This window comes from Mobula birostris, chromosome 9 (genome assembly GCF_030028105.1).
Source record: "Mobula birostris isolate sMobBir1 chromosome 9, sMobBir1.hap1, whole genome shotgun sequence".
Lineage (NCBI taxonomy): Eukaryota > Metazoa > Chordata > Chondrichthyes > Myliobatiformes > Myliobatidae > Mobula > Mobula birostris.
This window is the reverse complement of record NC_092378.1, coordinates 81,764,397-81,783,407: the sequence shown is the minus strand read 5'-3', so window position 1 is coordinate 81,783,407 and position 19,011 is coordinate 81,764,397. Positions and strand designations below refer to the sequence as shown.

Genomic DNA, 19,011 nt, shown 5'->3' with positions numbered 1-19,011 from the left:
TTTTCTAGTTTCTGGCTTCGTTTGATCCTAACTTCCGAAGCTTTACGTACTTTTCCTTTTCCTTCTTGACTAAATTCATCACCTCTTTGGATATTCAAGGTTCTCTTTTCTTTGCATCTCTGTCCTTTCTTCTAATGGGAAAATGGAACATGTCTGATGTGGACTTGGCAGAGAAAAGGCACTCCCAATTAATGCTTCTTAGTAATGTCCTCGTAATTTGTCCTACTTCAGTTTAAAACTCTCCCACAAGGACCATACCTATGCTTATCTATAGCTTACCCTGAAAGTGAAGGAGTTGTGGTCACTCACTGAATGGTCAGTTACCTGATCAGGCTCATTACCTAACACCGGGTATAGTACAGCCCCTCCATCATTGGACCCATCCACATATTGAATTAAGAAACCTTGCTGGATACACTTAACAACTTCTTCCCCATCTACAGACTCTGCACCTTTGACAGTCCCATCCAAACCATACCAATGGCAGTAGAGCTTGTATTCCAATGTCTTCTGTCAATGTCAATGTGCTGTTAATATCTTTTGTCTTTGTCTCTACGTGCAGACCATGGGCTGTTGAAAGGGTTTGCCTGCCTGTAACCCTGCCTTCTGGTCTCTTTCTGTACTCCATACACATTTCAGCACCTCTAAAACTCCTCCACATATGTCTGTCTGGCCATTCCCCCCTCCTTGCTGTTTCCTGTTGCAGGAACGTTGCTTTCTCTATCTAAATTGTTGTTGTCTTGCCGCTCCTTATCTATTTTTTTGACACCCTCAAACTCTGTGACCCTTCTTGCTCCCATTCACGTCCTCTGATCATTATGCCATACCCTCCCTCCTCCCTGCCACTGAAGTCCATGTAGTCAGGAATTTGGGCTCCTTGCCATCAAAGCCCCTCCCTAGTTCTGTGAAACTTTGAATGTGAACTCGCCCACATTCCTAACCCACGGCATACCCCAATCCAAACCTCTGTTCCTGTCACACATCCAGCCCATTTTCTGGATCCTGGCGGCAACTTCAAACTTCTCCATGTTTGGTACTCCCGCACCCTACCCTAGTGTTCCTGACCCTGACCTTGGGTCTGGTTGTATGTTGATTGTCACAGTGCAATGTGAAATCCATCAGCATTACTTTGTACAAATGGCCTTTGACATTTAACTAATTGAGCTGCCCTGACTGAGATGTTAAAGCCATGGAACACTACAGCACAGAAACAGACCCTTTGGCCCATCCAGTCAATGCCAAACTGTTATTTTGCCTCATCCCATCAACCCACACCTGGACCATTGCCCTCCATACCCTTTTCATCCATGTAGTTACCCAAACTTCTCTTGAATGTTGCGATTAAACCTGCGTCCACTGGCAGCTCGTCCCACACTTGCACCACCCTCCTAGTGAAAAAGTTCTCCATCAGGTTCCACTTAAAACATTTTGCCTTTCACCCTTAATCTATGACCTCTATTTTTCAAAATTAAAAATATTTTTGTTCTGTAATGTAGGTCTTGCAGATCATTCCAGAGAGCATGTTTCGATCCTTGGCAAAGATTATCAAACTCCAGACACACAACATTATGGAAGTACCAACCCGACTGGATAAAGACAAGCTGAAGGATTATGCCCAGCTGGATGCCAGATATGAGGTAAGGGAGCCTCATGGGCAGGAAGTGCAAAAGGCATTAATGCCAAACACAGGCAATTGCTCAGTTGGTGTAGCCCACTGGTGGGAAAAGGCCAGGAACAGGGAGAGTCAAAAATGTAAATGCTTTTTTAAAAGCTGTGTTCTTAGTATTAACTGAACAGTATTGGATTATTCACAAGAATGTGACTAGTGTGATTGCAGCTGATTGATCGTGCGATGAGTTGATTGGGCCTTCATACATGTACGAGGCTCTCATTTTGCACACATTTTTCAGCATGCAGTCATGCTTTTTTTTCACAGCGGTCCCAGTTATCGCTCCCACACTGTAAGTTGTGCAGCGTGTACTTTGGTTAACGTGACTTAGTAAAAATGGTTAATCATTCTGCTCTGCTGTCCTTCTTGCTCGGTGCAATATGTAACATTAACAATTCAGCTGTTGTATTTAAAGCTTCCTGTCTGTCTGTCCTTCCATTGACTCTATCTGCAGACCCCACTGCATCAGAAAAGCAGCCAGCATAATCAACAACTCTTCCGAACCCAATTATTTTTCTCTTCTCCCCTCTCCTGTTGGGGAGATGATATAAAGTCCTTAGGGCACCAGGCTCAAGGTCGGCTTTATTTGCATTATGATCAGTCATCTCATGTTCTAAAAATTGAACATTTGATCTCCCAATCTACCTCTTGTAGCTTTTGCACCTTATTTGTCTGTCTGCACCATTAGGCTCTTGAATTTCACTCACCTCATATCTGAACTGATTACTGAACACAACCTACAGACACATTTTCAAAGACCATAGCTCGTGTTCTCAGCATTGTTTAATCAGTTATTTATTGATTTAGAAACATAGAAAACCTACAGCACAATACAGGCCCTTCAGCCCACAAAGTTGTGCCGAACATGTCCCAACCTTAGGCACGAGGCACTAGGCTTACCCATAGCCCTCTATTTTTCTAAGCTCCATGTACCTATCCAAAAGTCTCTTAAAAGACCCTATCGTATCCTCCTCCACCACCGTTGCCGGCAGCCCATTCCATGCACTCACCACTCTCTGCGTAAAAAAATTTACCTCTGACTTCTCCTCTGTACCTACTCCCCAGCACCTTAAACCTGTGTCCTCTTGTGGCAACCGTTTCAGCCCTGGGAAAAAGCCTCTGACTATCCACACGATCAATGCCTCTCATCATCTTATACACCTCTATCAGGTCACCTCTCATCCTCTGTCACTCCAAGGAGAAAAGGCTAAGTTCACTCAACTTGTTTTCATAAGGCATGCTCCCCAATTCAGGCATCATCCTTGTAAATTTCCTCTGCACTCTTTCTATGGTTTCCAAGTCCTTCCTGCAGTGAGGCGACCAGAAATAAGCACAGTACTCCAAGAGGAGTCTGACCAGGGTCCTGTATAGCTGCAACATTACCTCTCGGCTCTTAAACTCAATCCCACGATTGATGAAGGCCAATACACCGTATGCCTTCTTAACCACAGAGTCAACCTGCGCAGCAGCTTTGAGTGTCCTATGGACTCGGACCCCAAGGTCCCTCTGATCCTCCACACTGCCAAGTGTTACCATTAATACTATATTCTTCCATCATATTTGACCTACCGAAATGAACCTCTTCACACTTATCTGGGTTGAACTCCATCTGCCACTTCTCAGCCCAGTTTTGCATCGTCAATGTCCCGCTGTAACCTCTGACAGCCTTCCATACTATCCACAACACCCCCAACCTTTGTGTTGTCAGTAAACTTACTCACCCATCCATCCCTCCACTTCCTCATCCAGGTCATTTTGTAAAAATCATGAAGAGTAAGGGTCCCAGAACAGATCCCTGAGGAACACCACTGGCCACTGACCTCCATGCAGAATATGACCCATCTACAACCACTCTTTGCCTCCTGTGGGCAAGCCAGTTCTGGATCCACAAAGCAATGTCCCCTTGGATCCCATGCCTCCTTATTTTCTCAGTAAGCCTTCGATGGGGTACCTTATCAAATGCCTTGCTGAAATCCATATACACTACATCTACTGCTCTTCCTTCATCAATGTGTTTAGTCACATCCTCAAAAAATTCAATTCGGCTTGTAAGGCATAACCTGCCCTTGGCAAAGCCATGCTGACTATTCCTAATCATATTATGCCTCTCCAAATGTTAATAAACTCTGCTTCTCAGGATGTTCTCCATCAACTTACCAACCACTGAAGTAAGACTCACTGGCCTATAATTTCCTGGGCTATATCTACTTCCTTTCTTGAATAAGGGAACAACATCCGCAACCCTCCGATCCTCTGGAGCCTCTCCCATCCCCGTTAATGATTCAAAGATCATCGCCAGAGGCTCAGCAATCTCCTCCCTCGCTTCCCACAGTAGCCTGGGGTACATCTCATCTGATCCCGCTGACTTATCCAACTTGATGCTTTCCAAAAGCTCCAGCACATCCTCTTTCTTAATATCTACAATGCCAAGCATTTCAGTCTGCTGCAAGTCATCACTACAATCACCAAGATACTTTTCCATGGTGAATATTTCCTCCGGTTCCATACACACTTTCCCACTGTCACACTTGATAGGTCCTATTCTTTCACGTCTTATCCTCTTGCTCTTCACATACTTGTAGAATGCCTTGGAGTTTTCCTCAATCCTGCCCACCAAGGCCTTCTCATGGCCCCTTCTTCCTCTCCTAATTTCCTTTTTTAGCTCCTTCCTGTTAGTGTTATAATCATCTAGATCTCTAACATTACCTAGCTCTCTGAACCTTTTGTAAGCTTTTCTTCTTGACTAGATTTATTACAGCCTTTGTGCACCACGGTTCCTGTACCCTACCATAACTTCCCTGTCTCATTGGAATGTACCTCTGCAGAACTCCACACAAATATCCCCTGAACATTTGCAACATTTCTTCCGTACTTTTCCCTGAGAACATCTGTTTCCAATTTAAGCTTCCAATTTCCTGCCTGATAGCCTCGTAATTCCCCTCACTCCAATTAAATGCTTTTCTAACTTGTCTGTTATTATCAGTATTATCATTATTTGCACAGTTTGTCTTTTGCACATTGGTTGTTTGTAAGTCTTTATTTGAGTGTAGTTTTTCGCTGATTATTTATGACATAAGAGTAGCATCATGGTTAGTGCGACAGCTTGGGGTGTCGGAGTTCAGAGTTCAATTTTGCTGTTGTCTATAAGAAGTTTTTGCGTCCTTACTGTGAATGTGTGGATTTCCTTTAGGTGCTCTGGTTTCCCTGCTCAGTCCAAAGACGTACCATTTAGTAGGTTAATTGGTTATTCTCAATTGTTCCGTGATTAAGGTGGGGATAAATGGTTGGGTTGCTAGTTAGTACGGTTTGTTGGGCTGGCAGGGTCCGGTCCTCATATCTCTAACTAAATAAATAATTCTTTTACTGTGCATGCCTGCAAGAAAATAGATCTCAAGGTAGTGCATGGTGACTTATATGTACCTTGATAAATTTATTTTGAACCTTTGAACCTTTCTGTGTGAATGGAATATTATATTTTGCATTCTGTTCTTATACTACCTGAATGTAATTAAGTATGGCATGACCTGATTGGGTGGCATGCAGAACCTTCCCATTTAATGTCATGTTTGACCATGCTCCACCTACCTTCACTATGCAGTTGACTTTGTTTACAGTTAGAACTCTGGAGAGGAATTTGACCAGAAGACAATAGGACAAACGAGCAGAAGTCGGGTATTCAGCCCATCGAGTCTGCTGCGCCATTTTATCATGAGCTGATCCATTCTCCCATTTAGTCCCACTCCCCCGCCTTCTCGCCATAACCTTTGATGCCCTGGCTACTCAGATACCTATCAATCTCTGCCTTAAATACACCCAATGACTTGGCCTCCACTGCTGCCTGTGGCAACAAATTCCATAGATTCACCACCCTCTGACTAAAAAAATTTCTTCACATTTCTGTTCTGAATGGGCGCCCTTCAATTCTTAAGTCATGCCCTCTCGTACTAGACTCCCCCATCATGGGAAACAACTTTGCCACATCCACTCTGTCCATGCCTTTCAACATTCAAAATGTTTCTATAAGGTCTCCCCTCATTCTTCTAAACTCCAAGGAATACAGTCCAAAAGCGGATAAATGTTCCTCATATGTTAACCCTCTCATTCCTGGAATCATTCTAATGAATCTTCTCTGTACCCTCTCCAACGTCAGCACATCCTTTCTTAAATAAGGAGACCAAAACTGCCCACGGTACTCTAAGTGAGGTCTCACCAGCACCTTATAGAGCCTCAACATCACATCCCTGTTCCTATACTCTATTCCTCTAGAAATGAATGCCAACATTGCATTCGCCTTCTTCACCACCGACTCAACCTGGAGGTTAACCTTAAGGGTATCCTGTACGAGGACTCCCATGTCCCATTGCATCTCAGAACTTTGAATTCTTTCCCCATTTAAATAATAGTCTGCCCGTTTATTTCCTCTGCCAAAGTGTATAACCATACACTTTCCAATATTGTACTTCATTTGCCACTTCTTTGCCCATTCTTCCAATCTATCCAAGTCTCTCTGCAGACTCTCCGTTTCCTCAGCACTACCGGCCCCTCCACCTATCTTCGTATCGTCAGCAAACTTAGCCACAAAGCCATCTATTCCATAATCCAAATCGTTGATGTACAATGTAAAAAGAAGCGGACCCAACACGAACCCCTGTGGAGCACCACTGGTAACCGGCAGCCAACCAGAACAGGATCCCTTTATTCCCACTGTCTGTTTCCTGCCAATCAGCCAATGCTCTATCCACGTATGTAATTTCCCCGTAATTCCATGGGCTCTTATCTTGTTAAGTAGCCTCATGTGTGGCACCTTGTCAAAGGCCTTCTGAAAATCCAAATATACAACATCCACTGCATCTCCCTTGTCTAGCCTACTGGTAATTTCCTCAAAAAAATTGTAATAGATTTGTCAGGCAGGATTTTCCTTTAAGGAATCCATGCTGAGTTCTGCCTATCTTGTCATATGCCTCCAGGTACTCTGTAACCTCATCCTTGACAATCGACTCCAACAACTTCCCAACCACCGATGTCAAGCTAACAGGTCTATAATTTCCTTTTTACTTCCTTGCCCCCTTCTTAAATAGCGGAGTGAAATTTGCAATCTTCCAGTCCTCTGGAACCATGCCAGAATCTATCGACTTCTGAAAGATTATCGATAATGCCTCCGCAATCTCCACAGCTACTTCCTTCAGAACACGAGGGTGCATTCCATCTGATCCCGGCGATTTATCTACCCTTAGACTATTCAGCTTCTGGAGTACTTTCTCTCTCGTAATTGTGACTGCGCACACTTCTCTTCCCTGCCACCCTTGAGTGTCCAGTATACTGCTGATGTCTTCCTCAGTGAAGACTGATGCAAAATACTCGTTCAGTTCCTCCGCCATCTCCCTTTACAATTTCTCCAGCATCATTTTCTATCGGTTCTATATCTACTCTCACCTGTCTTTTACTCTTTATATACTTGAAAAGCTTTTAGTATCCTCTTTGATATTATTTGCTAGCTTCCTTTCATAGTAAATCTTTTCCCTCTTAATGACCTTCTTAGTTTCCTTTTGTAAGCTTTGAAAAACTTCCCAATCCTCTGTCTTCCCACTAATATTTGCATCCTTGTATGACCTCTCTTTTGCTTTAACTTTGGCTTTGACTTCTCTTGTTAACCACGGTTGCATCATTTTTCCATTCGAAAATTTCTTCTGTTTTGGAATATACCTGTCTTGCACCTTCCTCACTTCTTGCATAAACTCCAGCCACTGCTGCTCTGCCGTCTTTAACGCCAGTGTCCCTTTCCAGTCAACTTTGGCCAGTTCCTCTCTCATGCCACTGTAATTTCCTTTACTCCACTGAAATATCAACACATCATATTTCAGCTTCTCTTTTTCAAATTTCACCATGAACTCAATCATGTTATGATCACTGCCTCCTAAGAGTTCAGATTGTTATTAATGAATATGATATAGTTGGGATCACAGAGACATGCTCCAGGGTGACCAAGGGTGGGAGCTCAACATTCAGGGATATTCAATATTCAGGAGGGATAGACATGAAAGAAAAGGAGGTGGGGTAGCATTGCTGGTTAGAGAGGAGATTAACGCAATAGAAAGGAAGGACATTAGCTGGTAGGATGTGGAATCGATATGGGTAGAGCTGCATAACACTAAGGGGCAGAAAACGCTGGTGGGAGTTGTGTACATGCCACCTAACAGTAGTAGTGAGGTTGGGGATGGTATTAAACAGGAAATTAGAAATGCGTGCAATAAAGGAACAGCAGTTATAATGGGTGACTTCAATCTATATATAGATTGGGTGTACCAAATTGGTAAGTGTGCGGAGTAAGAGGATTTCTTGGAATGTATGCGGGATGGTTTTTTTGAACCAACATGTCGAGGAACCAACTAGAGAGCAGGCTATTCTAGACTGGGTATTGAGTAATGAGGAAAAGTTAATTAGCAATCTTGTCATGAGAGGCCCCTTGGGTAAGAGTGACCATAATATGGTGGAATTCTTCACTAAGATGGAGAGTGACATAGTTAATTCAGAAACAAAGGTTCTGAACTTAAAGAAGGGTAACTTTGAAGGTATGAGACGTGAATTAGCTAAGATAGACTGGCAAATGACACTTAAAGGATTGACGGTGGATATGCAATGGCAAGCATTTAAAGATCGCATGGATGAACTACAACAATTGTTCATCCCAGTTTGGCAAAAGAATAAATCAGGGAAGGTAGTGCACCCATGGCTGACAAGGAAAATTAGGGGTAGTATCAATTCCAAAGAAGAAGCATACAAATTAGCCAGAAAAAGTGGCTCACCTGAGGACTGGGAGAAATTCAGAGTTCAGCAGAGGAGGACAAAGGGCTTAATTAGGAAAGGGGAAAAAAGATTATGAGAGAAAACTGGCAGGGAACATAAAAACTGACTGTAAAAGCTTTTATAGATATGTGAAAAGAAAAAGATTGGTTAAGGCAAATGTAGGTCCCCTACAGACAGAAACAGGTGAATTGATTATGGGGAACAAGGACATGGCAGACCAATTGAATAACTACTTTGGTTCTGTCTTCAGTAAGGAGGACATAAATAATCTTCCGGAAATAGTAGGGGACGGAGGGTCCAGTGAGATGGAGGAACTGATTGAGATACATGTTAGTAGGGAAGTGGGGTTAAGTAAATTGAAGGGATTAAAGGCAGATAAATCCCCAGGGCCAGATGGTCTGCATCCCAGAGTGCTTAAGGAAGTAGCCCAAGAAATAGTGGATGCATTAGTGATAATTTTTCAAAACTCTTTAGATTCTGGGCTAGTTCCTGAGGATTGGAGGGTGGCTAATGTAACCCCACTTTTTAAAAAAGGAGGGAGAGAAAAACCGGGGAATTATAGATCGGTTAGCCTAACATCGGTGGGGGGGAAATGCTAGAGTCAGTTATCAAAGATGTGACAACAGCACATTTGGAAAGCGGTGAAATTATCGGACAAAGTCAGCATGGATTTGTGAAAGGAAAATCATGTCTGACCAATCTCATGGAATTTTTTGAGGATGTAACTAGTAGAGTGGATGGGGAGAACCAGTGGATGTGGTATATTTAGATTTTCAAAAGGCTTTTGACAAGATCCCACACAGGAGATTAGTGTGCAAACTTAAAGCACACGGTATTGGGGGTAAGGTGTTGATGTGGATAGAGAATTGGTTGGCAGACAGGAAGCAAAGAGTGGGAATAAACGGCACCTTTTCCGAATGGCAGGTGGTGACTAGTGGGGTACCGCAAGGCTTAGTACTGGGACACCAGTTGTTTACAATATGTATTAATGACTTGGATGAGGGAATTAAATGCAGCATCTCCAAGTCTGCGGATGACACGAAGCTGGGCGGCAGTATTAGCTGTGAGGAGGATGCTAAGAGGATGCAGGGTGACTTGGATAGGTTAGGTGAGTGGACAAATTCATGGCAGATGCAATTTAATGTGGATAAATGTGAGGTTATCCACTTTGGTGGCAAAAACAGGAAAACAGATTATTATTTGAATGGGGGCCTATTAGGAAAAGGGGAGGTGCAACGAGACCTGGGTGTCATTATACACCAGTCATTGAAAGTGGGCATGCAGGTACAGCAGGCACTGAAAAAGGCGAATGGTATGCTGGCATTCATAGCAAGAGGATTCGAGTACAGGAGCGGGGAGGTACGACTGCAGTTGTACAAGGCCTTGGTGAGACCACACCTGGAGTATTGTGTGCAGTTTTGGTCCCCTAATCTGAGGAAGGACATCCTTGCCATAGAGAGAGTACAAAGAAGATTCACCAGATTGATTCCTGGGATGGCAGGACTTTCATATGATGAAAGACTGGATCAACTCGGCTTATACTCATTGGAATTTAGAAGATTGAGGGGGGGATCTTATTGAAACGTATAAAATCCTAAAGGGATTGGACAGGCTAGATGCAGGAAGTTTGTTCCCGATGTTGGGGTTGCCCAGAATGAGGGGTCACAGTTTGAGGATAAAGGGGAAGCCTTTTAGGACCAAGATTAGGAAAAACTTCTTCACACAGAGTGGTGAATCTGTGGAACTCTCTGCCACAGGAAACAGTTGAGGCCAGTTCATTGGCTATATTTAAGAGGGAGTTAGATATGGCCCTTGTGGCTAAAGGGATAAGGGGGTATGGAGAGAAGGCTGGTACAGGGTTCTGAGTTGGATGATCAGCCATGATCATACTGAATGGCAGTGCAGGCTCGAAGGGCCGGATGGCCTACTCCTGCACCTATTTTCTATGTTGTGTTCCTTCACCTCAATCTCTCTAATCACCTCCAGTTCATTACACAATACCCAATCCAGTCCAGCCGATCCCCTAGTGGGCTGAACAACAAGCTGTTCTAAAAAGCCACCTCGCAGACATTCTACAAATTCTCTCTCTTGAGATCCAGTACCGACCTGATTTTCCTAATCCACTCCCATGTTAAAATCCCCCACAATTTATCATAACACTGCCCTTCTGACAAGCCTTTTCTATTTCCAGTTGTAATTTGTAGTCTACATCCCTGCAGCTGTTTGGAGGCCTATAAATAACTGCCATCAGGGTCCTTTTACCCCTGCGATTTCTTAGCTCAACCCATAAAGATTCTGCACTTTCCGATCCTATGTTACCTCTTTCTAATGATTTAATATCATTTCTTACCAATAAAGCCACGGCTTCCCCTCTGCCTACCTTCCTATCCTTCTAATACACCATGTATCCTTGGATGTTCAGCTCCCAGAGACATGCATCCTTTAGCCAGGTCTCAGTGATGGCCACAATATCATACCTGCCAATCTGTAGCTGTACGACAAGATCATCCACCTTATTCCTTATGCTGCGTGCATTTAAGTGTAACACCTTAAGACCAGTATTTGATACTTTTCGCTGTGATTTCACTGCAACTTTATTGCACTGCAACTCATCCCAATGGCTACAAATTTGCCCCATCACCTGCCTGACTTTCCTGACATCTTTACTGCTCACTATCTTAGGTTTATTTCTGTTTTCCCCTTCCTCCGCTCTATCATTCCGGTTCCCATCTCCCTGCCAAATTAGTTTAAACCCTCCCTAACAGCTCTATTAAACTTTCCCGCCAGGATATTGGTCCCCTTCGGGTTCAGGTGTAACCTGTCCTTTTTGAACAGGTCATACTTCCCCCAGGAGAGATCCCAATTATCCAAGAATCTGAAGCCCTGCCCCCTGCACCAGTCTCTCAGCCACGCATTTATCTGCCTGATCCTACTATTCTTGCCCTCGCTAGCACATGGCACAGGTAGCAATCCTGAGATTACTACCCTGGAGGTCCTGCTTCTCAGCTCCCTTCCTAACTCCCAGAAATCTCTCTTCAGGACCTCCTCCTTTGTCCTATAAATGTCATTGGTACCAACATGTACCAAGACAACTGGCTTCTCACCCTCCCCCTTAAGAATATTCTGGACCCAATCCGAGACATCCCATACCCTGGCACCTGGGAGGCAACACACCATGCGGGTATCTCTATTCGGCTCACAGAATCTCCTGTCCATTCTCCTGACTATGGAATCCCCTATGACTACCGCATTCCTCTTCTCCCTCCTTTCTCCTGCACAACAGCGCCAGACTCAGTGCCAGAGACCCGGTCACCGTGGGCGTCCCCTGTCAGGTCATCCCCCTCAACAGTATCCAGAACAAGATATTTGTTGCTGAGGGGGACAGCCACAGGGGTGCTCTCCACTACTCAGGCATCTCCCTTCCCTCTCTTGACAGTCACCCAGTTTTCTGACCCCTGTAGCCTAGGGATGACTACCTCCCTGCAGCTCCTGTCTATCACCTCTTCACTTTCCCTGATAAGCAGTAGGTCATCAAGCTGCAGCTCCAGATCCCTAACACGGTCTCTGAGGAGCTGCATCTCGGTGCACCTGGTGCAGATGTGGCCATCAGGGAGGCTGGAGGTCTCCCAGGATTCCCACATCTGACACCCTGAACAAAGCACTAACCCTGCAGGCATACTATCTACAAACCCAATTTCCAGAAAAGTTGGGATATTTTCCAAAATGCAATAAAAACTAAAATCTGTGATACGTTAATTCACGTGATACGTTAATTCCTTTATTTAACTGACAAAAGTACAAAGAAAAGATTTTCAATAGTTTTACTGACCAACTTAATTGTATTTTGTAAACATACACAAGTTTAGAATTTGATGGCTGCAACACACTCAACAGAAGTTGGGACAGAGGCATGTTTACCATTGTGTTACATCGCCTTTCCTTTTAATAACACTTTTTAATCGTTTTGGAACTGAGGATACTAATTGTAGTAGATTTGCAACTGGAAATTTTGTCCATTCTTGCTTGATATAAGACTTCAGCTGCTCAACAGTCCGTGGTCTCCGTTGTCTGATTCTCCTCTTCATGATGCGCCATACATTTTCAATAGGAGATAGATCTGGACTGGCAGCAGGCCAGTCAAGCACACGCACTCTGTGTCTACAAAGCCACGCTGTTGTAGCCCGTGCAGAATGTGGTCTGGCATTGTCCTGCTGAAATAAGCATGGACGTCCCGGGAAGAGACGTCGCCTTGATGGCAACATATGTCTCTCTAAAATCCTAATGTACACCTCAGAGTCAATGGTATCTTCACATACATGCAACTCACCCATGCCGTGGGCACTGATGCACCCCCATACCATCACACATGCTAGCTTTTGCACCTTTCGCTGATAACAATCTGGATGGTCGTTTTCATCTTTGGCACAGAGAACTCGACGCCCGTTTTTTCCGAAAACTAGCTGAAATGTGGACTCATCTGACCACAGCACACAGTTCCACAGTCCTTCAGTCCATCTGAGATGAGCTCGGGCCCAGAGAACTCGCCGGCGTTTCTGCATAGAGTTGATGTACGGCTTCCTCCTTGCATGATATAGTTTCAAGTTGCATTTCTGGATGCAGCGACGGACTGTGTTGAGTGACAATAGTTTTCTGAAGGACTCCCGAGCGCAGGTGGCTATAATTGTCACAGTAGCATGATGGTTTGTTAGGCAGTGCCGCCTGAGGGCTCGAAGATCACACGCATTCAACAGTGGTTTCCGACCTTGCCCTTTACGCACTGAGATGTCTCTGAATTCTCTGAATCTTTTCACAATATTATGTATTGTAGATGTTGAAATACCTAAATTCTCTGCAATCTTGTGTTGAAAAATGTTCCTTTTGAACTGACTAACAATTCTCTCACGAATTTTGGCACAAAGGGGTGAGCCACGACTCATCCTTGCTTGCAAAGACTGAACCTTTGATGGACGCTACTTTTATACCCAGTCATGATACCTCACCTGCTACCAATTAGCCTGCTTAATGTGGAGTCTTCCAAACTGGTGTTACTTGAATATTCTGTGCACTTTCAATCTTATTTTAACGCTGTCCCAACTTTTGTTGAGTGTGTTGCAGCCATCAAATTCTAAATTTGTGTATATTTACAAAATACAATTAAGTTGGTCAGTAAAACTTTGGAAAATCTTTTCTTTGTACTTCTGTCAGTTAAATAAAGTTTCACGTGAATTAACATATCACAGATTTTTGTTTTTATTGCATTTTGGAAAATATCCCAACTTTTCTGAAAATGGGGTTTGTAATTCTACAGGAATGAAACAGGAAAAATAAGTCTACTCACCTACTTACCTCGCCAAACAGACAAACTTTTTAAACTGTTAGCTCGTACCATTAGCTGTGAGAGACCTGCTGTTCCTGTCTGTCCGGGCCGATTCACGAAAGGTGGGGGGGGAGAAAAAAAAATGTTGGTGCTTCGCTCTCGCTTCTTCCCATTTACCGCTGAAGCCCGTTGAAGCCATAGCCCTACACTCTGCTACGGCTCACTCCGCTGCCCGCTGTATAGGGTGGTCTCCTTTTTAAACTCTCCGCACTGTCCTGTTACGTCACGCACCTGCGCAGTCTTGTTCTTCTTGCATTCGAAGAAGTTTTTTAAAAAACTGCCTGCCTTCAGAATTCAGCTCCCACACCTCTCTGTAGTCCCGATCCAAATTTGAAACCACTTGTGCTTTTGATACCAGTAATCGTGGTTAAACACCAAAAGAAAGTTAAAATGCCATCCCCTTCTCGCAATTCCTCCGTCTCCGCTGCATCTGCTCTCAGGATGAGGCTTTTCATTCCAGGACGAGGGAGATGTCCTCCTTTTTTTAAAGAAAGGGGCTTCCCTTCCTCCACCATCAACTCTGCTCCCAAACGCATCTCCCCCATTTCACGCACATCTGCTCTCACTGCATCCTCCCGCCACCCCACTAGGAATAGGGTTCCCCTGGTCCTCACCTACCACCCCACCAGCCTCCGGGTCCAACATATTATTCTTGGTAACTTCTGCCACCTCCAACGGGATCCCACCACTAAGCACATCTTTCCCTCCACCCACCCCCCCGCTTTCCGCAGGGATCGCTCCCTACGCGACTCCCTTGTCCATTCGTCCCCCCCATCCCTCCCCACTGATCTCCCTCCTGGCACTTATCTGCGTAAGCGGAACAAGTGCTACACATGCCCTTACACTTCCTCCCTTACCACCATTCAGGGCCCCAGACAGTCCTTCCAGGTGAGGCGACACTTCATCTGTGAGTCGGCTGGAGTGATATACTGCGTCCGGTGCTCCCGATGTGGCCTTCTATATATTGGCGAGACCTGATGCAGACTGGGAGATCGTTTTGCTGAACACCTACGCTCTGTCAGCCAGAGGAAGCAGGATCTCCCAGTGGCCACACATTTTAATTCCATATCCCATTCCCATTCTGATACGTCTATCCACGGCCTCCTCTACTGTAAAGATGAAGCCCCACTCAGGTTGAAGGAACAACACCTTATATTCTGTCTGGGTAGCCTCCAACCTGATGGCATGAACATTGACTTCTCTAACTTCCACTAATGCCACACCTCCCCCTCGTATCCCTTCCATTATTTATATACACACATTCTTTCTCTCAGTCTCCTTTTTCTCCCTCTGTCCCCCTGCCTATACCCCTTGCCCATCCTCTGGGTTTCTGCACCCCCCCCCTTTCCTTCTCCCTGGGCCTCCTGTCCCATGATTCTCCCATATCCCTTTTGCCAATCACCTGTCCAGCTCTTGGCTCCATCCCTCCCCCTCCTGTCTTCTCCTATCATTTTGGATCTCCCCCTCCCCCTCCCACTTTCAAATCTCTTACTAACTCTTCTTTCAGTTAGTCCTAGAAGGGTCTCGGCCTGAAACGTCGACTGTACCTCTTCCTAGAGATGCTGCCTGGCCTGCTGCGTTCACCAGCAACTTTGATGTTTGTTGCTTAATAATTTTTTTTTTTTTTGCTTCACTAGTAATTTGCATTCATTTTTCTCTGTAGGTTGCCAGGCTTACTCATGCAATATCAATTTTCACTGAAGGCATTCTCATGATGAAAACGACCCTTGTTGGCATTATCAAGGTAAGCGGTGCTGTTGTCCCAGTGGAGAATGAAGTTTTTTCCAGGTCAATGGGAGTAGGCAGTTTAAACGGCTTGGCACGGACTAGATAGGCTGTACTTTTCCATGACTCTATGAGACTATTTATTTATTGGAAACAGTGTGGAATATATCCTTCTAGCCCTTCAAAGCCTGCCGCCCAGCAATCCTGCAATTTAGCCCTAGCCTAATCACAGGACAATTTACATTGACCATTTAACCTACTAACCAGTACATCTTTGGACTGTGGGAGGAAACCAGCATGGTCACAGGGCGCATGCAGAAACCCCTCACAGGAGCTGATGGTAATTGAACCCGGGTCACTGCTACTGTAAAGCATTTTGCTAGCCACTACACTACTATACCACCGTTACATTTGGCTTTCTCAAAAATAATATTCAGTAGGCGGTTGTGTGTATTTTGCAGTTCTAATATAGTTGCAGAACTGTCTAATTGCAAACTTTTATTTTCCATTTAGTCATCAAGAATCAGTTTAAATCTGTTTCGTGGCTGATTAATTTCTATTCTTATCACTTTTCTTAAATTGAAATTTACTATTTGGAATGTTCTATTGCATGATTTCTTCAGAAAATATTCATAACATGCAATTCTAACTTGATTTGAAAAATAGTTGATGTTATACCCTCCCTCTTATTTCCATGTGCCTTCTGTTAGTGCTGTTACTTGTCTTGAGTAAGTGAAGCTGAGATAATTGTATTGTTTCAGCTGATTGTTTCCAGGAATCAAGGAAGTGGGCAGGAAAAGTCAATATGCAGACATTTATGTGCATGTGGTTAAAAGCAGCTTCAGGAAAGTATAAAATGTGAGCTTGTGATAATTTCAGTGTCTGGCATTTGCCTCCCCCTCTCCTCTCCCCATAAAATTCCCACCCTCTCATTCTTGCAAGAATGTGTTGTGATTAGATAATGCACCCAAGCACCTTTCAAACATCAGGTTCCTGAACCAGCATGGATACCTTCAGTCACCTGAGGACTGGACTGACTCCACAACCCATACACTCACTTTCAAGGACTCTACAAATCATGTTCTTAGTGCTACCTATCAATTGCAGATTGGTTGTTTATCAGTTTTTGTGTGGTTTTTCATAGATTCTATTGTATGTTTTTGTTCTACTGTGAATGCCCGCAAGTAAAGGAATGCTGAGCAGTATATGGTGACATATACTGTGTATTCTCTGAAAAGAAATTTATTTTGAACTTTAAAGTTCCATAGCTAGGTTACTTGTCTTTGTATGACCATAAGACATAGGATCAGAATTAGGCTATTTGGCCCATTGAGTCTGCTCTGCCATTCCATCATGGCTGATTTATATTCCCTCTCAATCTCATTCCCCATCACTTTTGATGCCCTGACTAATCAAGAAGCTATCAACTGCCGCTTTAAGTATACCCAGTGACTTGGCCTCCACAGCCATCTGTGGCAATGAATCCACAGGTTCACCCCCCACCCCCCTCCCACTGCTAAAGAAACTTCTCTTCATCACCATTCTAAATTGAAGTCCCTCTGTTCTGAGGCTATGCCTCCCGGTTCCCGATTGAGCCACTAGAGAAAAAAACAACCTCTCCACATTCACTCTCTCTTGGCCTTCCAATATCCGATAGGTTTCAGTGAGATCCATCCTCTCATTCTTCTAAACTCCAGTAAGTGCAGACCCAGAGCCGTCAAACGCTCCTCTTAAATTAACATAGAACATAGAAAACCTACAGCATAATACAGGCTCTTCGGCCCACGATGCTCCGCCAAACATGTACTTACTTTAGAAATTACCTAGGGTTACCCATAGCCCTCTATTTTTCTGAGCTCCATGTACCTGTCCAGGAATCTCTTAAAAGACCCTATCGAATCTGCCTCCACCAGTGGTGCAGTGCTAGCCGGAGCGCACCAGAGTGCGTCCGGCACATCTTTAAGAAAAAAGCTGAAATAAACAAGCTAATTAATTAGGTGCCGCCCAGGGTGACTTGGGTATCTCAGAAACAGCTGATCTCCTGGGATTTTTACGCACAGCACACTCTGGAGTTTACAAAGAATGGTGTCAAAAACAATAAAGTATCCAAGCGGGTGGATTTAACAAGATGTTTTTGCTCACAGAACAGCTGGTTGCTGGATGTTTTTTTGTTTTTGGCACCATTCTTTGTAAACTTCAGAGTCTGTTGTGCGTAAAAATCCCAGGAGATCAGCTGTTTCTGAGATACTCAAATCACCTTGGATGGCACCTAATTAATTAGCTTGTTTATTTTGGCTTTTTTCTTAAAGATGTGCCAGAACTGCACCACTGGCCTCCACCACCGTCGCCGGCAGCCCATTCCACGCACTCACCACTCTCTGCGTTATATAATAAAAAAAACACTTACCCTTGATATCCCCTCTGTACCTACTTCCAAGCATCTTAAAACTGTGCCCTCTCATGTTAGTCACTTCAGCCACACGATCAATGCTTCTCATCATCTTCTACACCTCTGTCACGTCACTTCTTATCCACCATCGCTCTAAGGAGAAAAGGCCGAGTTCACTCAACCTATTCTCATAAGGCATGCTCCCCAACCCAGGCAACATCCTTGTAAATCTCCTCTGCACCTTTTCTATAGTTTCCACATCCTTCCTGTACAGCACAGTACTCCAAGTGGGATCTGACCAGGGTCCTATAAAGCTGTAACATTCTCCTTCCTGGAATATTTCTTGTGAACCTCCTCTGAAACCTCTCCAGTGCCAATACGAGAACCAGCAACGCTGGTTCTATTCCTGCTTGCTGCCATCTAATAAGAAGTGTACTTGGTGTAAAAAGGCTGTTGTAAATCTAGTCAAGAAGAAAAGAAGAGCTTATGAAAGGTTCAAAAAACTAGGTAATGGTAGGAATCTAGAAGATTATAAGGCTAGCAGGAAGGAGTATAAGAATGAAATTAGGAGAGCCAGAAGGGGCCATGAGGAGGCCTTGGCAGACAGGATTAAGGAAAACCCCAAGGCATTCCACAAGTATGTGAAGAGCAAGAGGATAAGATGTGAGAGAATAGGACCAATCAAGTGTGACAGTGGAAAAGTGTGTATGGAACCGGAGGAGATAGCAGAGGTACTTAATGAATACTTTGCTTCAGTATTCACCACGGTAAAGGATGTTGGCGATTGTAGGGATGACTCGCAGCGGACTGAAAAGCTTGAGCATGTCGATATTAAGGAATAGGATGTACTGGATCTTTTGGAAAGCATCAGGTTGGATAAGTCACCGGGATTAACGGGATGTACCCCAGGTTACTGTGGGAGGGAGGAGATTGCTGAGCCTTTGGAAATGATCCTTGCATCATCAATGAGGACGGGAGAGGTTCCGGAGGATTGGAGGGTTGTGGACGTTGTTCCCTTATTCAAGAAAGGAAGTAGAGATAGCCCAG

At 44.2% G+C, this 19,011-nt stretch overlaps 1 protein-coding gene across 4 annotated transcripts in view; it reads left to right on the top strand.

Annotated features, from left to right (window-relative positions):
• Positions 1-19,011, top strand: part of washc5 (WASH complex subunit 5) — a 205,763-nt gene that overhangs the window by 113,763 nt on the left and 72,989 nt on the right. For all 4 annotated transcript variants that reach the window (XM_072268302.1, XM_072268303.1, XM_072268304.1 and 1 more), the window contains 2 exons: positions 1,497-1,637; positions 15,514-15,594. In XM_072268302.1, coding sequence (XP_072124403.1) covers positions 1,497-1,637; positions 15,514-15,594 — 222 coding nt within the window. The remainder of the gene's footprint in view (positions 1-1,496; positions 1,638-15,513; positions 15,595-19,011) is intronic.